This window comes from Paramormyrops kingsleyae, chromosome 1, assembly GCF_048594095.1.
Source record: "Paramormyrops kingsleyae isolate MSU_618 chromosome 1, PKINGS_0.4, whole genome shotgun sequence".
Lineage (NCBI taxonomy): Eukaryota > Metazoa > Chordata > Actinopteri > Osteoglossiformes > Mormyridae > Paramormyrops > Paramormyrops kingsleyae.
In genome coordinates, this window is record NC_132797.1 from 877,344 (window position 1) to 902,833 (window position 25,490).

The 25,490-nt window shown below is 44.7% G+C and overlaps 1 protein-coding gene and 2 long non-coding RNA genes across 4 annotated transcripts; 2 read left to right on the forward strand and 1 right to left on the reverse strand.

The window, feature by feature from the left end:
• Nucleotides 1-1,598: 1,598 nt before the first annotated feature.
• ifrd1 (interferon-related developmental regulator 1) lies at nucleotides 1,599-9,056 on the reverse strand. The gene is made up of 12 exons (XM_023832753.2): nucleotides 8,835-9,056; nucleotides 6,999-7,103; nucleotides 5,347-5,431; nucleotides 5,005-5,129; nucleotides 4,761-4,918; nucleotides 4,559-4,609; nucleotides 4,264-4,442; nucleotides 2,739-2,847; nucleotides 2,519-2,653; nucleotides 2,268-2,396; nucleotides 2,086-2,181; nucleotides 1,599-1,903 (listed from the first exon to the last, which is right to left on the reverse strand). The coding sequence occupies exons 1-12, from the start codon at nucleotides 8,863-8,865 to the stop codon at nucleotides 1,817-1,819; spliced, it is 1,290 nt and encodes a 429-aa protein (XP_023688521.1). The 5' UTR covers nucleotides 8,866-9,056; the 3' UTR covers nucleotides 1,599-1,816.
• LOC111854616 (uncharacterized) lies at nucleotides 4,377-5,459 on the forward strand. Its single transcript, XR_002840721.2, has 2 exons — nucleotides 4,377-4,499; nucleotides 4,725-5,459. It is a non-coding gene; the product is annotated as an uncharacterized lncRNA (long non-coding RNA).
• Nucleotides 9,057-9,210: 154 nt separating the features above from the next.
• LOC111854602 (uncharacterized) lies at nucleotides 9,211-19,200 on the forward strand. Of its 2 annotated transcripts, XR_002840716.2 has the most exons (3): nucleotides 9,211-9,252; nucleotides 9,524-9,740; nucleotides 13,853-19,200. It is a non-coding gene; the product is annotated as an uncharacterized lncRNA (long non-coding RNA). The 2 variants fall into 2 exon arrangements; XR_011990281.1 differs by having other exon boundaries at nucleotides 9,248-9,740.
• The last annotated feature ends 6,290 nt before the right edge of the window (nucleotides 19,201-25,490 follow it).

A 25,490-nucleotide genomic window follows, 5' to 3' on the forward strand; every position in this document is an offset into this window, starting at 1 on the left:
GCTTATACACCACGGCTTACAGTGGGGGGGCCTCCCAACCTCGGCCCCAGAATCAGATACGCATAGCGCACGCTTATACACCACGGCTTACAGTGGGGGCCTCCCAACCTCGGCCCCAGAATCAGATACGCGTAGCGAACGCTTATATACCACGGCTTACAGTGGGGGCCTCCCAACCTCGGCCCCAGAATCAGATACGCGTAGCGCACGCTTATATACCACGGCTTACAGTGGGGGCCTCCCAACCTCGGCCCCAGAATCAGATACGCGTAGCGAACGCTTATATACCACGGCTTACAGTGGGGGCCTCCCAACCTCGGCCCCAGAATCAGATACGCGTAGCGAACGCTTATATACCACGGCTTACAGTGGGGGCCTCCCAACCTCGGCCCCAGAATCAGATACGCGTAGCGCACGCTTATATACCACGGCTTACAGTGGGGGCCTCCCAACCTCGGCCCCAGAATCAGATACGCGTAGCGCACGCTTATATACCACGGCTTACAGTGGGGGCCTCCCAACCTCGGCCCCAGAATCAGATACGCGTAGCGCACGCTTATACACCACGGCTTACAGTGGGGGGGCCTCCCAACCTCGGCCCCAGAATCAGATACGCGTAGCGCACGCTTATACACCACGGCTTACAGTGGGGGCCTCCCAACCTCGGCCCCAGAATCAGATACGCGTAGCGCACGCTTATATACCACGGCTTACAGTGGGGGCCTCCCAACCTCGGCCCCAGAATCAGATACGCGTAGCGCACGCTTATATACCACGGCTTACAGTGGGGGCCTCCCAACCTCGGCCCCAGAATCAGATACGCGTAGCGAACGCTTATATACCACGGCTTACAGTGGGGGCCTCCCAACCTCGGTCCCAGAATCAGATACGCGTAGCGCACGCTTATATACCACGGCTTACAGTGGGGGCCTCCCAACCTCGGCCCCATGGCTGCTATTCCACTGGGCAACAGAACACTGGGGATTTTGCACAGGCGTTGGTCAATTGCCAAAAAAAATATTTTAAATGTATGACCCATCACATGCACTGATCTGCAGATACGACGACCCCCACCCCCCCAGGCCATTTTACCATACAGTGACAAAATGCCACGTAAGATCAGACCCCCATTATAAAATTCCTCTCCAAAAGCAACTATAGTGGACATGTGTATTTAAAAAAAATATATATATTAAATGGCCTTTACTAAGCACCATAGGTTTCCTTCACATCTGGACCAGGAGATCGCACCCTTCCATCATCTGGGGATCGGTTCTGTAGACATCCAAGACTGTCATATATGAGGTACCACAGAAACCCATGTGGCAAGCTCCAACCAGCAGTGACCCTGGATCTTTTTCCTAGAAGCACAGGTGGACCAAAAGGGACACCCTGGACAGGATACTGCTGAGGGACTCATTCACATATTGATTGCTACTCATTTAGGAATCAAGCAAAAGCTGGAAACAGGAAATCACTAGTTAGATATGAATCAGAAGTTGCCCCATTCTTAAACTGACCACGACGTCCATAACATGAGTAAGAGTTGGGCTGTACATACAATCCCATTTATTTGGAGACAATTAAGAGTCAGCGAGCATGTATGAAGTTGTTTATTTAGGTCTCAAACCAAAAGCATGCAACATTGAGGTTCCATCAGGTGAAAGGTACAGCTTAATTCCCTCACCAGAAGCAAGCTGTCAAAAAGGCACAGGGTGAGTTGACAGCTAACGTTTAAATATTCAAAGCTACGACAGAAATGGGTTAAAAGAAATAGCTTAAGTAGTAAATTTAAGAAAAGCTTAAGCTAAAACCTCTAGAATTCCCCGACATCTACCCTTTTGTCTCGGAACTTGTTCCTGGCCTTGGTGCGAGCTTTAAAGACCGCTGCATTGTAGAGGTGCTGGTGGGAAAAATGGAGCTCATTAGTGTCTTTTGTACTGTTCCATTTCATCTAAAATCAAGCCTAAAGATCAACAGTATACCCTATTCATTAAGTGAGGTAAAGGCAGATGCTAGACAAGAGTGCTGTGGTCCAGCAATCATGCATCTGACCATGAGAATGGTGCTTTGACAAACGCTCACCCTTTCAAAGCGGGAGATCTTCATGGCCTTCAGGGTAGCCGAATCAACCATCACCGGTGGTCCAAGCTCAAACACGTCACGGATGAATTCATTTGCCTGTGGGGATTGGGAAATGAGTTTCAGGAACACTGTCAGCTGATGTACCACACCTACAAAAGGAAGGAGAGCCGTGGTTCACTTACCTGCAGATGGTAGTTCATCCCAGAGCCAACAAACTCTCGGAAGGCATCATACATTCGCTTCCTCACCCAGCTGTCAATGTACATGCACTCCGTTCCAAAGCGGATAGTCTCAGTGGGGAAGTCTCCCTCCTGTCCACAAAAAAAAAAAAAAACACAATTCAGCTTACCAGACTAATGCAGTTAAGAGTCCAGATACCTTGTCAATGAAGAGGCTGTTCTGTCAGCCTGCAACCATCTGGTGCTGCACTCACCTCCACAGCTTTCAGCACATCCCTGAAGACTGATCTCTGCTTCCTCCTGTCAGTCTTGGCGTGGTGCTTGCTGCAGTCTGTGGCTAGAGCATTCAGCTTTGCACAGAGAGGATCCAAGTCTTCATGCTCAGACTCCTAAGGAAAATTTGAGGTTAATCAGGCTCCAGTCAATTTTTAAAATCGCTCAACGGCTGAACTGCTGAGGCAGGCGACGACTCACTGCATCCTGGCCCCTGGCCAGCTCGAAAAGCAGGGCAATCGTCTCACCAGCAGCGATCCTCATGTTCACATCTTCACACTCTAGCAAACTAGGGAGCTCAGGCATGTGCCTTAAAAGGAAAAAAAGGCACATCGATGGTACCTGGATTCTTAGGGATTCACGTAGATCTATAGCATTAATATTCTTTGTGTAGAGCATAGCCAGCATACGTCACTGGATATCAGATGTCCTTAGAAATTAACTGCAGCCCCCCCCCACCTGTCCAAGCAACACTTCACTAAGGGTATGCTGACACTAGCTGATCCAAGTACGTCTAGCCCCCAACGTCCAGTTCATTTGACTAGTGTGATCGCTCCATACCATGCCCAGGCCTGCTTGAAGAGGTAGGCAAGAGCATGGTTAGTCGGACTCGCTACACATCTAGTATGATCGTTAACTATGCCTGGGTACGGAACAGGCATGAGGTCACTGATGCGACAGATACATGCTCCCATTTACACTATAGATGTACAGATTGGGTAGTGAAACATGGTGAAAAAGGATCACTTTGGTCCATGTCAGAGGTGCAGTGCTTGAAATTAGAGCTGATGAGTATCCAGGAACAACTCAGATACCTGGGTAGATTATGGGTATTCTTACACATGCAGCGCAAATAAATTGCTGCGTTGCACACTAAATGAATCTGTCATCACATCCAAAACAACTCTAGATAAATCACTAAATAAGCACATTAAATCATGAATTCGATTCTGCTGTTCCATATCGCTTTCTTCCTGTGTTTTCTTCAATACAAAAAAAAGTTGCATGGTGATTAGTGTCCTTGGGTCAGGATCATTAAGAGCAACATGAGCACTTAATCGTGTCTGTGCAGGGCACGAGTACGCCCTACAAGAGCAACATGCAAGCACGAGTACGCCCTACAAGAGCAACATGCAAGCAGCACATGTACATCTACAAACCACCCCAAGAAATAAAAACCACCTGAAGCAGTAAAAATAAACCAGTTATAATATCCCCCCGGAGAACTGAACCAGCGAACTTCTAGAAAATTAACCTATAGAAGGTTCCACCGCAGCAAAAATACAGAACTTCATTTGTAGTTAATTTAGTTAACACTACACTTAACTGAATGATTAAGTTAAAATTAAAAATAGTCAGCATCATTGCTGCTGACCGGACATTTCCCTGTCCTTAGTGTGGAATATGCATTTAGGCAGTACTCCTGGTGTCAAAACACATGCAGAGTGAAGCTAACCGCAATTGCAACAGGTTTTAACAGAACCTCATTTGTCCAGGGAGAGAGAAATTCTGACAAGAGGCAATTCTCTGAGGTCCATGAAAATTCTGGACACGGTATGAGATCCTCTGATGACTAGGAAACGAGATGGATTGTTTGACCCAAAATACTATCAATCATATGGGGGAGTAATACATCAAGTTCAGTACAGCATCACATCCCCCAAGCAATACGATTCATATCAAAAACAAAAGAAGAGGGGGGGCTGAAGTTCATAAAGGGCCATACTTGTTGAAAAGACGTTTGACTTCTGTGCCGTAACAGATGGTCAGGAGAAGAGCCCAAGCCAGCAGGGCGTGGGTGTGAAGGACAGAGGTCTGGGGGCTGACAGCAGTACGGCTCCCATCTTGCCTGGCATAGGACTTTGTGAAGAGGTTCTCGAAGCATCCCATGGTGGCATACACATCCTGGCACACGGACACACCCCAAGTTAAGGACGTCCCGACTTGTTTAAAGCAGCACAGGTAGGTTCTTTTGGCATTTTCAGTTGTATAGATTTACTGCCCAGTCATGCTGTACTTACCAAAATATCATTTTCTGCAATCAAACTGCAGATGCCCAAGCTCGTTGCACACTGAGAAGGAAAAGCCCAGTGACTTCAGGCAGTACAGTACAGAGCCTAGTTTGAATGCACTTGCCAAAAACATGACCATGTATTACTAAAGTTCATCAACTTGCACGCTTTAAAGCAAAAGGACATTGGCAGTCTAGGAGAGGAAGCTCACTGCTTGTCTGGCTTGAAGGCTGGCAGTTCCATCGCTGAGGATGCTCTTGAAGACCGGCTTCAGAGTCTTGAACATCTCCTCACTCTCCAGGCCGGAGCCCAGCTGGATACACAAGAGACAGGCCAGGGAAGCGGCAGCCTTCTGCTCCTCTCCTTTGCCTCGTTGGGTAAAAAGCACAGGCAAAGTCAGTGCTGAACATAGAGGTGAAGCAGAGAGGGTTAGAGTTCTCCTAATGCAGAAGTACCTTTCTTTAAGCAGCGCTCTATGCTGTCAGTGATGGTCATCCGTCTTTCGAGAATAAACTCATACAAGATCTTAGTTGCCAAAGCGGTCCTCAGTGCACCAAGGGCAGCCTGCCTGGTTTTAGCACTGCAGAGACGAGAAAACGTGACACTCCATCAGTCCTGGGGCTAACCTGCCTAAATACACACTTATGTACAAACTGATGAAAGCAGAACATTCCAACATCACCACACTGAACTTTGACCGGAATCAATGATTCGGTCAAGAGTGAAAGTCTCTTTCTCCCCCCAAATTTAAATCAGTGCCAAAGGTAATCCAATATACCATATTGACCCAAACATGCCTTTTGTCCACAGTGCTGTCGATATACCCCTTTAACTTGTACTGGAAGTCCTCCTGTGCCGCCGAATCATCTGCCGTCTCCCCTCCTGCACAAAATAAACCACCAGTCTGAGATCTGCTTGCCTGGTCGTCATCTTTAACACCGGGGTTCCTGCAGTCTAAACGAGGAGCCCGCCCCCTTAAGGTGTACTCACACTAACCAATCGGCAATTTGTGCCTGAGCACGTCTGACCCCCAAAGTCCAGCTCTTTTGACTAGTGTGCTCGCTCCGTATCGTGCCCAGGCTGTGGTACGCTTAACCGTGTCCTGGTCCGCTTGGACAGGTGGGCCAGAACACAATTAGTCTGACTCAGGCACGGTACGGATGTAGTGTGATCGCTAACAGAGTGTGGAACACAGACATGACGTCAATGAGGAGACTGACACACGCATGTGCACATGTGCACTATACATGAACCAGGAGGAAGGAACGCATCAGGTAGGCTGTACAGATTTTTTACAAACAGATAAGCGTTCATAAAGGTTACAGCAGTTTCTTCTGCTTTCTTCCATACATCCATTCAAACTTCCCACAGAGCACATTATAGTTGGTTATCCAACTGCTTAACATGCAGCATAGCATAACAACCTGGAGGTACAGATGCTAGTTTGATGAGGATAATGTAGCCTGTTTGCTATATTATAAGACTCCTTACATAAACCACTGACTTGAATCTAGGGAGACCACTATTAGTATAGTGTTAGTATTCTACATAGCTTAGTTTGCAATTCTGGAAATGTATAATTTAGTTTCAGCAGTAGTTCAAACTTGGAGCCCATGGTTCTGAACCAACTGTTAGCGTTAATGATATACAGCATTAACAATGTATATAACATAATGAGTACCGGAACTAAAAAAATCCAATACTGAACAGCTTTCAAAAACGTGGTACCACGTTGCAGTACCAGTATCCCATGCAAAACTAGTCTGCACAAAAAATTAGCTGGTAAAACATGGGGCTCTCTTCTTGTCTGTGTCTCATCGTGTCCAAAAAGACTCCAAATAAGTCACAAAATAAGGAAATTAATCATGAATTGTGCTGTGATAACACTGCTTGTTTCCATGTTTTCTTCAACAAAAGTCAGATGATCATGATGAAAGCCTGATCGGGCCGGGATTGTTAAGTGCAACATGAGCATGGAGCAGCTCAAATTACACTTTATTCACTTTTACGAAAAAAAAAGGAGACAAGCAAAAAGTGTTTGCCATTTGTTTATCAGCAAGCAGATTATCGATATACAGTCACGTACCACATTATGTTTTGGCCGGTGGGGTTCTGGGGGGGGGGCGGGGGTTCTAGGTTGGAAAATCAGAGAATTCCTGGATATTTCCCAGAATTCTACGGTTATTGGTGACGAGCATCAGGCTGTTGAACGAGCAGGAAGCAGGTCCCGTCTCATTCCAGTTTCCTTGAGGCTCTACATTAGGGGCCTTACATAGGCAGGACAGCTTCACAAAACCAAGTTCCAATTTGGCCCCTTGAGAGGGGGCCATACCCACAGGCACAAACAACCTTTTCACATGACTTGCATCATCACCCCCCATCCACCAAGTCGACGGCACATGGCTGGCCCTGGCAGCCACCAACACCGCAGCGGTGACTGCTCCATTACCTTCATCTACCAGGCTGGTGGTGTCACTAAGGCTGCTGCAGTGGCTGAGTGTCTCGATGGAGGCATCCTCATCGCTGAATGGCTGGGCGGCTCCGTGGGCACCCCCTGAAGCCCAAACAAGTCCCACTTCAGCACAAGCTACAGTTACCATGCGCAGAATGTATTCGGTTAAAAGGCTGGAATACAGCGTTCCTGTGAGACTAGTGCCAAACCAGACAGTCTAGGACAAGAAATACAGACATTCAATCCCTTTTCTTATATGGTTCATGCAGGCACAAAGGTTTTTCCCATCGGAAGTTTAGACTGAAAACAGGACAATAACCTTTGATTACTCCCAGAACCCACAGATTCAGTTCAGACTGGAAAGTATCAGCTGATCGGGTTGACAGCAGTAGCCGGTCCCTTAATGGTTTCCACATCAAGTGAAACACAAACGTGTCACTTCCTGTATGACGTGTGTGTCACGTGACAAGATAAAGGCCCAGATGCGAAATGTTTTCATGGCAACGTTTTATCCTTCGGATGGAATTCATCGATTCTAAAAAACAGTTACAAATCTAGCATTTGCCGGAAAAAACATATCACATTAAATAGGTAATACTATCGACACCAAACATAATACTGGAAAAAAGAAAGCATTGGAGGGCAAGTTCCGCTGTACCTATACAGAACAAAAAACGAAGTCATCCAGTTTCATGGAAGAGCTAATGACCGGTTCACTGATAGCATGTGGCTTTGGTGACATTTCCAGTATGCACTTTAAACGCAGGACGTTCGAGGGAGGGGGGGCGTGCTGCCCGCGCCGTGTGCAGCCACCTTCACGGGGCCCGCGAACCGCTCACGTGGCAGGCCGGTTCTGAGCAGCTGAGGCAGGATTTGGCTACTGCTCAGTTTCTTATGCATTGCCCATGACTCACTTCAGACATATACACACACCTCAATGAATCTAGAAAACTGCTATCCACGGCGAAAGCACTGCAATCTTTACAATACTAAACAAAATGTACACGACGTTAAGATTTTTTTATGAAGTACAGAGTGGGCGTTTTCCCCATCAAAATTGCTCTGATTGTTTGCCTGACCTACACTCAGTGCGTTCACAGCAGGAAACATACGCACTCAAAGCTGAAATACTCTTGAAGCCACGAAATGACGAGTTGCGTTCGTCTGATAAACACTCGCAGCTATCTGCTTACGAGTCAAAGAATAAAATTCTTCCTGAACGCAGACGCTAAATCACAAATGAAACCTAACGATTATACAATACTCCTTAACAGGTAGCATGTCGAAAGATAAAAAAAAATGCTAAGATCTGTGAAACACCTGCATGTAACCAGATCAATTTATATGTTTTTCTTCCAAGTGACAAAGCTCGTTTCTCGCCATTATCTTGTGGTTCTTACATAGCTGGCGTATGTAAACCAACACATCAAAACCTGATCGATCACATGGGCTTAATCCAGTATTTTATCTATTCGTGTTTTATTTGCTTCAAAGCCTATCCCAGTGGTTTTCTTCATTTTGACCGCATACTGTCGTATTACGTGGATATAGAATATGCCCTTAATCTTTACCAGCTGTTAAACAAATCCATTCATTATTTAACATCAAAAAGCAGCATATATGGCAAAATAAAACATACATAAAATATTTGTTGAAACTAATATACTAAACAGGCAAGGCTGCATTGGATGCTGGGTTTAGTAGTCTGAAAGTTAGTAATCATCCATTGACATAGCTAAATTTAATGACCAATAAACTACAAATCCCAGTACTCCTTTCGCTATAATTACTCATCTCAGCCAGACAACCAGAAAGCACCGTCCATTTCCTCACCTCGACTACTTCTCTTCTTGGACCTCGGCATCTTCTTATAAAAAATGTATAATTCCAGACAAAATCAACCAATAAATGACCAGTTTTTACTGTAATGTCTCTTCAAATAAAAAAATTCAAGCAACGCTGTTATCGGATAAGAATTGAAAGCGATCCCGGTAAAAGTCTGCGAACGAAAACGATGCATTTTCCCTCTAAAACTAGGGCTGAGTGCAGCGCCGCTGGCAGCATGCTTTTATACCGCCAGCGTGGCTGGGCGGTCCTTCACGTGGAACCGGGCAGCACGGCGCAGGCCAGCCAATCCCTTTACAGGGCACCCCTGTACCCATTGGCTGAAGAGTGATCTAATGCCACGTGACGAAAAATAAATGCAGTCGTCGTACGTCCTATCACACGTACACGTAATTGCCGGGTATTGGTGAGAGAAAACACTTTTTTTATATTGTGCTTTAAGAGCCCTTTGTAGGCGCTGTCGCTGTGACATACATGACAGTGTTGTGACATACACGTCTGTGGATTATGTATGTAATCAGAGCCCACAGACATCACGGATACATTAGAATAGAATAGAATAGAATAGAATAGAATAGAATAGAATAGAATGTGGAGTTTGCATGGGTGCTCCGGTTTCCTCCCACAGTCCAAAGACATGCAGATTAGGTCAACTGTCTACTCTAAATTGCCCATAGGTATGAATGCGGGTCTGTGTTGGGCCTGTGGTGGACTGGCAACCTGCCCAGGGTGGACCCTGCCTCTCACCTGAAGATGCTGGGATTGGCTCCATCTTCTACGCAACAGAGACGCATAAAGCAGTATGGATGGATAGAATAAACCTTTATTATCCCACGAATGAGAAACTGAAGTGTTACAGAGCTCTTATACAAAAGGAATATAGAACAAGAACAGGTAGGTCAGTTGTTTATACACACAACCAAAGTTTTCATGTCCCCCCAAAAAAAATGTACAGAGATATGTACACAAGTGTGGGGGGTGGGGTGTGAATGATCCTGGTGAAATATACAGTGTGCAAGCAAGCTGCAAATCGGTAAGAGCAATTAAAGACAGATGATATGTCAGTTAGACAGGTGATGAGTAAAATAACCATGATAAACTGTGTTATAAAGTCTGACAGCCACCTGTCAGAATGACCTGCGGTAGCACTGCTTCCTACACTGTGGGTGTAGAAGCTGCTCAGAGCTCGTACGGTCTCATGCAGGGGGTGGGGGGTGTTGTCCATAATGGATGTCAGCTTAGACAGCATCCTCTCTTCCCCAACCTGCTCGGTGGATTTCAGCGGACAGTCCAGGACAGAGCTGGCCCACTTCACCAGTTTGTTAAGTTTCCCCCTGTCCCTCTCTGAAATTCCACCACACCAGCAGACCACAGCATAAAAGATAGCAGATGCTACCACAGTGTCATAAAAGGTCCTTAAAAGTGTCCTGTTCACCCCAAAGGATCTTAGCCGCCTTAGCAGGCGAAGACGACTTAGACCCTTTTTGTAAACTGCCTCAGTATTTGTACACCAGTACAGTTTGTTGTTGAGGTGAACACCCAGGTACTTATGTAAAACTTTATGTAAAAAAAATTTACTTATGTAAAACTGCATGATATATGTCTAAACAACTATCACCGGTTTCTTTGAATTATATACATGACATGTTCCATAGAATTGTACGTCGTGGATTTATGGTGATTATGAACAGAGGGTTTTGGGGAATTCCTGTGGCACAGTGATAACCTAACCGATTGGCGAGGTCGTGGACTCCTTGCGTTGTTTACAAACGAGGTCAGTTCACTGTCATGCTGTCACTGTCCAAGATATGCTCATTAATATTAGGCAAGCATTTTACTAGCTTCCAGTGGTTTTGCGAATGTAAAATAATGTAGCAACTTGTCATTTGTGAAATAGATCACACTTGTAGAAGCAAAACATGTCCTTACAGCATTTGACACGAAGTTATCAGTAGCTGGCCCCCCGCATCTTGAAGTCCACACTTTTTATCAAAAATAAGCACACGATTCCACTGAAGACTGCCAGGAAACTGTCAGAAAACTGCCAGTCGCTGTATATGAGTATATATGTATAATAATTTACTTGCTTTTCCTGGTAAGTGACAAAATTAATACTACAGCAGGGTGAGCAGATAATCCATATCAGGGTGGACACTTTGAGCTACTTCAGGTTTTACAAACTAAAACTGAAAGGCTCCTGTGCTTGGCTAAATAGACCAGTTGTTTAACTGGTTTGTTTCCTCGATTGAAAAACTCATGCCACTGTTTCACGTTATTATAGGAGACTGACCAATCAGCACACAGCAAGAACTCCGTGCTAAAGTGAAATCCAGGCCCTTTTAATTTAAATAGTAGTTTACAAATCCGGTCCTAGCTCAAAGTGTCCTCCCTGACATGGATTATCTGGTCACCCCATACCACAGACAAACAGGCATCTTCTTATGCTTTTGCTTTAGGATGAATCCAGTGAACAGTCATACTTTCCTGGTAGCCTATTTCACCCACATCATGCACAAAACAGGTTCTCCTTATATGTGTGGTGAGCACATGTTTGTGGTCAACAGCATTTTGGGGTGTAACATAGTCTTCCCCTTTTAACCCTCACCTTTGCACAGCATTGCAATGGTCAAAAAGTAAAATGCATTTATCTTTATAGTGCCACTATGAGATTTTTAATGAATGGGTACTTTTGTTTATTGTGGTCATTTAAAAAAATATCTAGACTTCTGTATTTATTATTGGGAATACTTAGTGATTGTTTTTGACTGGCTGTATTCACCTAGTAACAGGAGCAGGAAACGCTGCTATGGAGGTGTGGTGCGCCCCCTGCTGGAGATCAGAGCCAATGCGGGTCGCTGTAGTTTATATACAGTAGGGTGACCAGATAATCCATGTCAGGGAGGACACTTTCAGCTACTTCGGGTTTTACAAACTACTTTCAAATTGAAAGGCTCCTGTGCTTGCCGAAATAGTTCAGCTTTTCTTGTGCTTTGACTAGTTTGTTTCCTTGACTGAAAGACTCATCCAGCTGTTTCACATTAGTATTAGTGACATATGCATGATTATAGGAGACTGACCAATCAGCACACAGCAAGAACTCAGTGCTCAAGTGAAATCCAGGCCCGTTTAATTGAAATGGTAGTTTACAATTCCTGTCCTAGCTCAGAGTGTCCTCCCTGACATGGATTATCTGGTCGTCCTAATATACAGTATAAGGGGCAGGACGGAGTATTTTGGTTAAGGACGTCGACTTACAAGCTGAAATCTTCCCGTTTAAAACCTGCGAGGATTTTCTCTGTAAAATCTGTGTGGCATTTAGCCTCTTCTTCCATCTTGAAGTTATTTTTAAGTTGCTTTTAAAATGTTACCTAATCAGCTACATGTAGGAAAGCAGCCAAGCTTCAGATTGGTTAGCAGTGAAATTAAGTAGCTGTTCTAGTTATAAGTGGTAGAAAAAAACCCTGAGATACCAAGGCCAACCAGTCCATGCAACACATTTAACACAGAGCAGAAAGATCCTGTGGCCAGTACTACGAAGCGGGGTTACTGGCTTATCGGGGTAACTTGTCGGATTTAAGGTACCACAGCTTAAATGGACTTCATATTCATTCACTTACATTTTGCCCAGACTACCTTAAATCCAACAAGTTACCCCGATAAGCCAGTAACCCCGCTTCGTAGTACAGGCCACAGGGTGTACAACAACAACAACAACAACAACAAACACACTCAGAAGCTATATTTTGTGTTCTCTGCGTTTTGTGTTTTGAAGCCTTAGCACATTATAAGGATTACACTTTTGGATTTGTTCATTATTGTTTAAGTGCTATCCATTGAAAACCATGTCAAGTCATTAGCCTTGCAACAGGTGTTTAAATGTATCTTATTTTAACATAAAAACAGTTTAACTTTTGGCTATATTTGACAAAAGCACATACAACTGTGAAAAAACATTGAGACTACTCTATATTTTTAAACAAATCTGTATTATTAAATCCTGGTTTAATCGTGGTTTTGATGGAAGAAGGGCGGAAGTGACTTTCTAATGCCAGAGATGACCGTTAACTTATCTGACAGTTTCTCATGAATCATAGGGTGACATCAAGTGACCTTCAAAAGGAATGGGAAGCATTAAGTGCAGCTGTGAAGTGCTCTGCTGGAACAGTTTGTATCAGGCTCCTAGAAGCAGGGCTGAAAGCAAGGAAGAAGCCCTTCATTAATAAGTAACATTATTTAATACTTAATTTTTTCCACGGCTGAATATGCATTCTGCATATCAGAATATATACTGTATGTTTAAAAACATTTACAAGTCATGGTGACCATATTAGGTGTGTCTTGTGTTTTCAATGCAGCAGTCACTCCCATCAGTTATGTTTTTAATAAGTGAGTAAAAGGAGTGTCTGAAAGAGGAGAATGGAGCTGCTGCTGGCAGATGGGCTCTGGGGGAAGCTCACGTCGGCTGAAAGGCTTCCTTAAAAAGCCTCACTGATTTGCTCACTTAGGCTACACAGTATGATTGGCAGGTCTTCGCTACTCAGAAAAAGATGGCCCGCCCTCCCAGGAGGAAGTGTAACCCTTAATTCATGCTGTTAAAATAGCTGTGTAATTACTGTGAGGATTGATTAGGCTGAATTATGAATTTCATTAATGCAAGTGGCTACAACTTCTTTTTATGCTTGATACCAGTTTAGTTTAGAGGATTTTGCAAGTAATTTCTACCAAACCAGGTGCTTTTTACTCTTAGTAACACTGGTGAGGACACAAATCTGGGGTATGGGGTTCTGGGTTTGCGTTCCATCTGTTGTCATTACTGTTATCCAGTCATTGTGGGTTTTTTTTGGGGGGAAAAGGTTGAGGTCAGTGGTTTATATATGTGCTCGGAAGTCATCTCCCACAATCCTCTGGGTCATGGTGCTGCCGTGCGTATCTTATCACCTTGAGTTACCTTAGCATCGAACAGGGTAAAAGATCACTTGTTTATATAACATTCCACCTTTCTCTAGCCTCCTGGACAAAAGCGTGGAGTAACAAGAGACCTGTGACAAGCTGACAGCGATGGGCAGGGTTCGACCGTGAGTGTGCAGTGGTGTTCAGCATGTGCAGCAGTGTTCAGCACCATCAGCCTTTCACAATTCATGCAGGAGGGACTAGTTTCATCTCATTGCCATTCATGGCATGTGAATGAGTCGGGAGTAAATGTGCGCACAGTCAAAGGTCATCCTAGAGCTGGCCTGGACCCTGTAGAATGTCACTCAGGCCCTCAGCAGCACCGTGCACAGACTAGGGGGCTCAGCCTCTCTTCCCGTGGACCTTCAGGAGAACGCGATGATCTCAGGTGTACGCCAAAGCTGTGCCTGCTGACGAGCTCAGCGTGGCCGTCCACAAAGCTTTCTTTATTCCTGATTTTTCCATACTGGCACCTGCTTCCACAGGCTGAAGGCAGCTGTCATGACTTGCACCATGCAACCTGACCTCCACACAAATCCTGCTCACAGGCTGCACAACTGTAAATGAGACCTGAATGACACGTCCTCGGCTTCGCAGTGAATGAGACGTCCTCGGCTTCGCAGTGAATGCCACGTCCTCGGCTTCGCAGTGAATGAGACGTCCTCGGCTTCGCAGTGAATGACACGTCCTCGGTTTCGCAGTGAATGCCACGTCCTCGGCTTCGCAGTGAATGATACGTCCTCGGTTTCGCAGTGAATGCCACGTCCTCGGCTTCGCAGTGAATGATACGTCCTCGGTTTCGCAGTGAATGCCACGTCCTCGGCTTCGCAGTGAATGATACGTCCTCGGCTTCGCAGTGAATGACACGTCTTCGGCTTCGCAGTGAATGCCACGTCCTCGGCTTCGCAGTGAATGCCACGTCCTCGGCTTCGCAGTGAATGCCACGTCCCCGGCTTCGCAGTGAATGCCACGTCCTCGGCTTCGCAGTAAATGACACGTCCCCGGTTTCGCAGTGAATGCCACGTCCTCGGCTTCGCAGTGAATGACACGTCCTCGGCTTCGCAGTGAATGCCACGTCCTCGGCTTCGCAGTGAATGATACGTCCTCGGCTTCGCAGTGAATGACACGTCCTCGGCTTCCCAGTGAATGACATGTCCTTGGCTACCCAGTGGTCAGTTGTGGCACAGCGCAGCATTAAAATGCATCAACTGTGTGCCTATTAACGCCACAAGTACCTGATATTTCAGCTGATGAAATATCATTTTTGTTCTTCTTTGTAGGCTTTGTAGGCTTTTGATACATCACTCTTATCTCGGTTAGAAGATTGTCTGTTAGATATTCGGTGCTGGATAGCAAAAAAATTCCTAATGTTAAACACAGAAAAAACAGAAGTACTGGTGATTGGTCCTAAGGCTGCAAGAAATAAGTTTCACCACCTCAGCATTAGTGGCCTTCCTACACAACCTAAAACGGTGGTTAGAAATCTTGGTCTTCTAGTAGATTCAGATCTATGTTTTGAAGCTCACATAAGAAGTATTACTAGAACTGTGTTTTATCATCTACGGAACATAGCCAAGCTTCGTAAGATGCTCTCACTTCGTGATGCAGAAAAATTAATACATGCCTTCGTAACTACAGTACCAGACTAGACTACTGTAATGCCCTCCTTTCTGGTTGCCCGTCTGGTTCCTTAAATAAACTTGGTACAAAATGCGGCAGCCAGAGTTCTCACAAACACTAAAAAATTTGATCACATCACACCAGTCTTATCCTCCCTTCATTGGTTACCAGTTAAGTCTCGGATTGACTATAAAATACTGCTGTTAACCTATGAAGCACTGAATGGCCTTGCACCAGACTACCTTAATAATCTGCTGACCACATACAACCGCCCACGCTTGCTTCGATCTCAAGGTGCGGGATATCTGTTAGTACCTAGAGTAGAAAGAGCTACGGCAGGCTGCAGAGCTTTCTCCTATAGAGCTCCTCAGCTGTGGAACGGTCTTCCACCGGATGTGCGGGTTTCAGGCTCACTCTCAATATTCAAGTCTAGACTAAAAACACACCTGTTTAGTTTAGCTTATAGGGACACTAGTTCTAGCTCTAGCTAGCTTCTCACTCCCAGTTAAACCTATAGTGTGAGGTGTAGAGCTGGGTGGGGATTGGTGCCATTGGCTTTGGATAAACTGAATTGACAGTGCTGTCACTCTAGCTTCACAATTGCTTGTGGGATTGGAGTGCTGTCATTTCAGGGACTCCCCATGCCTGCATTCCCACCTGCCTCTCCTTCCTACTGTACTTATGCTGCCATAGCCGTATCTGCCGGAGCATTGCACTTTATATTGCACTCATCTAACTTTTAGCACTGCCTATAGTCTCCCTTACTTTGACTAATTGCATTTATTTCCACCACCTTCTCCTGGGGGGTGCTGCCTGGAGCCCTCAATCTATCAAGATGTCCAGCACACCCTGCAACATGTGACGTCGCCACGACCAATGACGACCGTGCATCCAGCTCGCCGTTCTGCCTGTGTCATCTTCCTTGTATGACCCGCTCCCTGCCTTCTGGCTGCCTGGCTATTGGAGGGAGTGGTGGCACCGGCTTGTCATCTCCCCCCTGCTCCCTGTTTCCGTCTCAGATTTAACTGTATTTGACTCTCCCTGCCGGCCCCTGGAGGATGGGCTCCCCCTTTGAGTCTGGTCCCTCCCAAGGTTTCTTCCGTCTCGGGAGTTTTTCCTTGCCACTGTCGCCTATGGCTTACTCACTGGGGGCTTTGGGTGGGGATGCTGTAAAGCGCTTTGAGACAATGTAATGTTGTGATAATGCGCTATACAAAAATAAATTTGTTGTTGTTGTAGGCTAGCATATGGAGAGGAAATTGAAATTTAAAAATAAAATAAAATTAAAAATTTTAATTGAGATTAAGCATTAAAATTAAGACACAAAGGCTTCTAAAATGTAATGTTAATAGATTATGTCCATATTGTTCTTGGTGAGTTTCACTTTCAATATTAGTTAGTTTATATTTATGTTCAAACAAACTTTATGTTCATTTCAATGTTCATGCCCTGATCAGAGAGAAATTGCAGAGAGCAGGTCCTGGAAGAACATTCTGGGCTTCGGAGCAGAACCACACAAACTCTTAGTGGCAAATTGAAACAGTTTACGTCCTGTTACAGGGGACAGAAATGGCTGAGTTTGACTCTTGCAATCAGTCAGCCTGACTGCTGTGAGTGCTGACCAATGACAAAATCATACGGCTTGAAGAAAACACAGAAAGACCTCATGTATAAGCCGGAGTCTGTAGGTCCCACTCAGGGTAGCGTCAAGTTTATTTATATTTGTAACCAAACATGGTGATGTGACACTAGGGGGAGCCCTTATTTAATGTAATAATGAATGCACTAATGACGATGTGCCTAGGAACAATTGAAATTCAGCTACTGGTGGAAAGAGTGAAAGACATTAATTATTGAGCCAATATGTTACATTCTGTGTCATAATTTATTTAGGCCCCCTGGCTCTTTGTTTTGGGAAACCAGAAATCAGAATCCATGAAGAGGGGTAACTATGCAGGATGACATCCACGGCAATAAAATAACAGCAAAAGCAAAGGCTACACTGCCCTCCATAATTATTGGCATCCCTGGTTAAGATGTGTTAAAAGCCTTAAAATAAATTCAATTTTTATTGCAGAAGCATACTCTCACACTGACAATTGTAGAAATATGTAACCTTCAACTTAAGTGAATTTTAAGGGGGAAAAAAATCCCTGACTAAGAAATAATTATTTTTCATAAAATCACCTCTTCCACAATTATTGGCACCCCTAACAATTCCTAGGAAATAAATGTAATTGAAGTATTTCTGTCATTTCTACAGTAGTTTACAAAGTTGATCAGAGTATCTAGGAACATTTAATTAGTAATTCATCACTTCCTGTGTCCCTAGGGTATAAATAGGACGTGACACAGAGGCCATTTCTCTTATCTACTCTTCAACATGGGAAAGACAAAGGAACACACCATTCAAGTAAGGCAGATGTGTGTCGACCTTCACAAGTCAGTCAATGGCTACAAGAAAATAGCCACTCATCTGCACCTGCCCATATCTACTGTCAGAGGAATCATTAAGAAGTTAAAAACAACTGGAACAGTGGCAAACAAGCCTGGACGAGGACGCAAGCTTATTTTGCCACCACACACAGTGAGGAAGATGGTAAGAGAAATAAAAAGTTCTCCAAAGCTCACTGTTAAAGAATTGCAACAAATGGTAGCATCTTGGGGTCACAAAGTCTCCAAAACAACCATCAGTCACTATCTATATGCCAACAAGCTGTTTGGGAGGCATGAACAGAAAACACCTTTTCTCACTCACAATAATAAACGCAAACGTCTGGAGTTCGCTAAGCAGTACTGGGGCTTCAACTGGGACCGTGTGCTTTGGTCAGATGAGACCAAGATAGAGCTTTTTGGCAACACAAAAAGATGAGTATGCAGAAAAGCACCTCATGCCCACTGTGAAGTATGGGGGAGGATCGGTGATGCTGTGGGCCTGTTTCTCCTCCAGAGGCCCTGGGAACCTTGTTAGGCTGCATGGCATCATGACTGCTTTGAAATACCAGGACATTTTAAATCAAAATCTGGTGGTCTCTGCCTGAAAGCTGAAGATGGGTCGTCACTGGGTCTTTCAGCAAGATAATGACCCTAAACATGTGGCCAAATCTACACAGAAATGATTCACCAGACACAGAATCAAGCTCCTCCCATGGCCATCTCAGTCCCCAGACCTCAACCCCATTGAAAACCTGTGGAGTGAGCTGAAGAGGAGAGGACCCAGGTCGCTGGATGATTTAGAGAGATTGTCGAAGATCCCTCTTTCTGTATTCTCCCATCTTGTGAAACATTATAGGAGAAGATTAGGTGCTGTTTTGTTGGCAAAAGGGGGTTGTACAAAGTATTAACATCAGTGGTGCTAATAATCGTGGCACACATGATTTGATGTAAAAGAATTATTTCTTAATGTGGTATTTTTTTCCCACTGAATAAATGCACTTTAATTAAAGGTTGGATTTTCCTCTCTTTTTCATTGTGGTCCTATATTATTTAGAAAACAACTGAATTTATTAGAAGCTAAAGAACACATCTTAACCAGGGGTGCCAATAATTATGGAGGGCAGTGTAACAATGGGCTACAGCCTTATTTGGGGAGCACTTCCTGTTTTCCCGTCCAGTGGGGAAGCCTCTTTGTAACAGGTTGCATCATCACCAAGGATTTATGGCTCCAGGGTCTCTCTTAGTTTTAGGTAAAACCTGGAGCTGGAACTGGGGCACGTTTCATTCGTTCTCTTTCCATTGTGAGGTTCTTTCGATTTTGGATTGACAATAAATACTATGCTTTATATTGCTGTGTTCTGTAAAATTTCTTTCCCAGTAAATAATCTCAATTCTGATGCACATTCCAGCAGCTCTATTGTTCTGGCAACGGCGCTCCAGACCAAATTTTGCCAAGACCCTGGGGGGGGAATGCAGGCTCAGTACAGGCACGATTAGCAGCAGAAAGGGCTCAGCAGAATCCTCCCTGACAGGCGTCTCGTCACTCTCCATTCTCCCATTGGCTGCATGCCCCCCCCCAGCATTCTCCATCTCACCACCTGCCTGAAAACCAGGGAGCCCCACTGAATGCTATGGAGGCCTGTGTGCATGGAGACAGTGCTGGGGTGGCGCGGAGGAGTAAGAGAGAGAGAAGGTGCTGGAATTCCAGAACAAAGGCGGGGAAATTCAGCCTGTGCACAAGGCAGGACCAGTGTTACATTATGGATAAACATTGCTTTTTAAAAGTAGTCCATGGATGGACATGAGTGTAATCCCTAGACCCCAAGCACCAGGATGGATTATCAACATCAAACTTCAGGCCCAGGATGAGGAAGCACATTTGCTTCCTGAGTGTTAGCTGCTACTGAGGCGATGGTCTCATAGCCTATGGTATGATCCTGCCACACGTAGAGTTTGGAACAGTGGGGAAAAAACGTTTGATGGCATATTTTACATATGAGCTCCTCATGAGCAGGAAGCATTCAGTAATTCAATTCCATTTCCCAAGAAAAGTGGCAAAGAATTCTGAGGCCTAATAACACCTTCAGGAAACTAACGGTATCTGCCACTGAAAGCAAAACAGCCCAGCATTACTATCTGGCAAGGAGCGCTGTTTGGCTACAGTTACTCGCGCACCTGCCACATTTCCATCGATTGCTCTTCCCAAGCTTTTAGTCGGCGTCTTCTCTTAAGTAAGAGCGGCAGGACGACTTCCGTTTCCTCCGACTCTTCCAATTAAAATTAAAATTTCCCTACGTTTTTCGCGCGGCGGGGGGCGAAATTGGCGTAGTCATTAATTTCAAGTTCAATTAAATGGCAGCCAGAAAGCAAACTGCAAAAGCCGGTGGCAGTTGAGCATATTGAATTAGGGAAAATAAATCTCAGTGCAGATTTCTGTTCGCCATCTAACACGACACTGGATTGGATGCCATTTCTGTCGGTAAACAAGAAACCGCCGCAGTGGATCTGTTCGCAGTGCGCGCCCGGTGGAAGCTGGCAAATGCTAATTTTCAATGCGCAAAAATTGGGAGTTGCAAGGCTATACGAAAACTGAGTCTGAATCATCAGTCTGTAAAAATCGCTGATTGTACAGTTTGTAACCCACCCATCTATCTTCCGTAGCAATGTATCTAGTACAAGGTCGCGGAAAGCCTGGAGCCTATCCCAGGGCGTGCAGGGGACAGCCTAAACGGGGTGCTAGTCCGTCGCAGGGCGCGCAGTCACGCTACGGGCCTTTTTCACCAAATCATCGCGTACTCAACCGCGTAATTTAGTACTGCGAGAGGAAACTGCTGTACTTGTAAGAAACCAATCAAAACATCGGGAGCCCATGTACACGCCACACATACAAAAGCTGGGAGTGCTGGAAGTGTGAGGCACAATGCTACCCTCTAAGCAACCATGCAACCCCAGTTAATGCTACATTCGCAAATATTAATATCAATATTACTGTGCAATATGTAATAAGTAATAAATAATGAGTAATATGAAATAAACAGATTTTGGGAAGTCGTAATAAAAAGAATACTGTTTAATAAGAGATGAAATGAGGTGTTTTCTTTAAAGGGGTTTATTATAACTCAGCGCTGCTATTCGCTGTACCTCCTAACAAGCCGCGGGATCGCGCAGCGGGATCGCAGATTGAGCTGCACGCCTCACACTCCCCTCCTCGCAGAAATATCGATCGGCATGCTTTTATTCGTCTGCAAAAACCTGAAATGTCAGTCGCGAAAAACCGTATTGGGTTGATGGGGGAAACGGCACCAGCACAATGTGACCGGCTCCAGCTCAAGCAGCCGCTCGGCTGTTGGGTAATGCAGCGATGAGAGCTCCAAGCAAGTTATTTCTAAAACTGCCGGTACGGAACCACATGGCGGTTCATCCTAAGAATCCTACTTGCGCGGCCAGGGGAGTGCATGGGCTCCCGGCGTTTGATTCGTTTATGCGGAATCCCTTACGGGATTCCATAAACTTCGCTAAGCTATTAACTATATGTGTCCCAAAAACGCTTCACAAATGTCATGTATAATAGATTGTGATGAAGGGTGAGGCAGCGAGCAGTCCAGATTATGCGGCAGCTGTCTGGGAATGAAAGGTAGTGTAGCACTGAAATGACGGAGGCTCATTTAACAGAGCGAAAGTAGGTTGCTAACAAAAGTGGCGTGCCTCCATCCATCTCCCACTTTAACGTCTCAGTTCATGGTCAGTCTGCCGTTCACGGAGTTTCATTTCCAATAGTAGCGATTCCTTTCCTAACGTTATGTACAAAAATGACGCAGGCTATTTTCAGAAGGGGATGTGTCTCGATAATCTTAAATGATATATGCAGCGGTAGTCTGTAAATTTGCATTTAAAAAGCTTTGAAAACAGGACCACGGTCCACCATTGCTGACCTCTGCGTGGAGCACCGCAAGCCTTTTTACTGCCCACCACTGAGCTCCGCAGGGCTGGATTTTTATGCGCAGTTCAGGGGGAGCAGACAATGGCCGCTGGCTGCGGCTCCCGCTCCTGTTTCTTGCCTCCTTTCCCCCGTGTTTAGCAGAACCCCGCTGAGCTATCAGCGCTCGATTTCGTGCCAAGCTGTAAGAGGCCTTTTTCAGCCAGTGGTGAGACATGAGGCAATAACGCCACTATCGCACTCTGCTAGAGCAATGAAGACCCCAAGGTCCCTATGCCCCGTGTACTGCTTATTTATTCAGCATATCCATGCCTGCTGTATGCTGCAAGAGGCGCCAGGCGTCCTGTCACCCTGACTATGACGTAGGAATATAGCACTAATCTATTCAGTATACAGTGTACTCATTATGCATATGGCACTTAGATACATACCGCATACTTATGTATTAGGTACACTGTGTGTCCATTCAAAAACAGCCTGTCCACTGTAAAGTTTCATTGGAAGAAGGTTCATGGTCAGTCTGTCGTTCAGAGAATTTCATTTCCAATGGTAGCGTTCCCTTTCCTAACGTTATTATGTGCAAAATGACGCAGGCTATTTTCAGGAAGGAAAAGGTGATATGTCCTGATGATGTTATATGATGTGCAGTGCCAGTCTGTGAATTAGCATTTTAAAAAGCATTTATGTTTGTTTTCGGTGATGTGGGAGCAGAATGCTGGTCTGCCATTCCTGACCTCTGCATTCAGCCCCGCGCCACGTCAGTGGGGGTGTGCAGCTATACAACAACCCACACAGTCTCTCATTTTTTCCGTAAGACTTATTGTTTGGCAGAGAAGGATGTGCTATGAGGGTGTTTGCCGTTTCCCTGTAAGATATAGTCTGTCTGCAGATCTATGTCACCAAAATGTGTAAGACCATTTTATGGAAGAAGACTTTTCGTTTGCAAGCATTGAAATTGATATTCTAAATACAATGAAACTGAAAGTGGTTAAAATTTCATGGTTTTGAGTTTTTAGTGGTTTGTTGGTAATCAGATCTTTATCATCGTTAAGTGTTTCTAGGTGTTTAAAGAGTGGTGTATGATGAACTTTTACAGCATGCGGTAATTGTGCCCGACTGACTATTGGCTTGCAAATCTGGGGCGACTGCAGAAAGAGGGCACACAAAACTACACTGGTGAAGGCTGCATGTGCTGGTCCAGAGACAGCATTTGAACTGGGCCACCATGGGATAGCTGTGCTCTGAAGGCTGAAATAGGCGGTGATCACAGCAGGTATTAAAGCACAATGGAGCATTAATGCAGGGAGTATATTCAGCAGCAGGTAAATGGCTGCTGCCCGTGAGCCCCTTCTCCCATCCTCTACAGGATCTCTGGGCAGTTTGAAGAGGGGCCACCACTGTGAGGGGAAGCCACGCAAAATGCTGTATACTCTGTGAAATACTGCAAAATACTGTGAAATGTATAGTGAGACCTACACTGTGAAACACTGCAAAAACACTGTGAAATGTGTATTGAGACCTACACTGCAAAAAACACTGAAATGTATAGTGAGACCTACACTGCGAAACACTACAAAAACACTGAAATCTATAGTGAGACCTACACGGCAAAAACACTGTGAAAGGTATAGTGAGACCTACACCGTGAAACTGCAAAAACACTGTGAATTATATAGTTCATATCTCCTGCATAGCCTGTGGTGTTAGCAAAACTGTGACACACTGTGAGACACTGAGCATCACAGTCACTCAGTCACTGTCAGGTTAAAGAGGCGGGTGGCAGGTCCTCTCCGAAAGTGCCAACCAAGGATATGTGGCCAAATCAGCTTTCAGTTCTCCTTCCATTAGAAAAGCTGTCATGATCTGAATCACAAGTTGGACAGTTTTGCTAGGATTTGGTCTCCTGTTTGTTCATATTTGCAGAAACCAATTGCTCAAATGTGTCTCCCCCCCCCTTTTGTTCCCTTTATTTCTTTCTCTAGGGCAACTTTTTTATTATAATAATAATAATAAAAAAGAGGCAGCAGGATATATCTGAAAACTTACGTACACTATATGGATAAAAGTATTGGGACACACCTCTTAATCCTATAGGAAATGAGTGCATATGTCTATTCAATCTTTCATTTGATTTGATGAAGTAATTAATTGTTTCTTTCTTGGTAGGTCGCTCTTGGTCCAACTTGTGGGAGGGGGCTCACGTGTGCTCTGGGAGAGTGGAGATACCTGGACTACAGTGTGTGATGGTAACTTTGACTGGCAGAGTGCTGAGGTTGTCTGTAGGGGGCTGGACTGTGGGGCTACTTCAGCTCTACACAAGGGGGCCCATTTTAGTGAAGGAGAAGGTCCCATTTGGTTTAAAGGCTTCCATTGTAAAAGACAGAATTCCTTCTTTCATTAATGTATCACTGAACTGTACAAATCATACTGTAACACTAAAATGTTCTGGCAATATACATTCTCATATATACATCGACAGGGCTATAAATACCTGTCCAGGATCAATTATTTTTGGTTGAATTTTAATTACATTTTGTTAATTAAATATAATATATTGTCATGGTTCTTTTCTCTGGTTATGGAATTAAATGTCATTAGCCTGTAATATAGGGCATAACTGTATCTCCTCCGTCTTCACAGAGCCTGCTGATGTGAGGCTGGTAAATGGGTGTGTAGACAGCTGGTTGTGGTTCTGCTGTATCTGTACCAGGGGCAGCTCACTTTGGAGAAAGTTCTGGACGAATGATTCTAGGTGATGTTTCCTGCCGTGGGTCAGAGTCTGCACTGAGGGAGTGTGGATCACTGGATGGTGGAGAGCATGATTTACTGCACACACTGGATGACAGAGAGCATGCCTTACTACACACTCTGGATGGGAGAGAGCAAGAATTACCGCACACACTGGATGGGAGAAAGCATAATTTACTGCACACACTGGATGACAGAGGCCATGACTTTCCACACACACTGGATGGCAGAGACCATGACTTCCTGCACACACTGGATGACAGAGACCATGACTTACCGCACACACTGGATGGCAGAGAGCATGATTTACTGCACAAATTGGATGACAGAGACCATGACTTTCTGCACACACTGGATGGCAGAGAACATGACTTACCACACACACTGGGTGCTGCAGTGATCTGCTTAGTTTTGACACATTATTGCAGCACCTGTTTTTAACACTGAGTGTTATAAAGTAGCTAATATATAATATATATTATTTAAAGAAATCCACATTATTTACCTGTGATTTTTGTATTAAGACTTTATAAGCATTTTAAACCACATTGCACACCAGGCTTTGGTTATTGACCAAATACTCATAATAAGAAAATTATAATATATTTATCTCTTATTTATTCACAGTTGTCTTAATCATTGAATTCAGGTGTTTCACTCAAACCCATTGCCACAGCTGTATAAAATCAAGCACCTAAGCATGTAGTTAGCTTTATAAACATTTGTCAAAGAATGGGTCATTCTGGGCAGCTCAGTGAACTGCCGTAGGATGCCACCTTTGCAGTAAGTCAGTTTGTGAAATTTCTTCCCTGCTAGATATTTCACAGTCAACTGTAAGTGCTATTACTGCAAAGTGTAAGTGTTAAGGAACAACAGAAACTCAGCCACACAGTGGCAGATCACGTAAAGGAACAGCGGGTCGCCGAGTCCTGAGGCACATAATGAGTGAAGGT

What these genes read in the sequence shown, in the direction of transcription:
- ifrd1 (XM_023832753.2), bottom strand. Translation starts at nt 8,865, where the DNA reads ATGCCGAGGTCCAAGAAGAGAAGTAGTCGAG. An exon ending in GACAGCACTGTGGACAAAAG is followed by an intron (nt 5,130 to 5,346) that starts GCATGTTTGGGT and finishes TCGTCTCTGCAG; the next exon opens with TGCTAAAACCAGGCAGGCTG. An exon ending in AGATCTCCCGCTTTGAAAGG is followed by an intron (nt 1,904 to 2,085) that starts GTGAGCGTTTGT and finishes TTTTCCCACCAG; the next exon opens with CACCTCTACAATGCAGCGGT.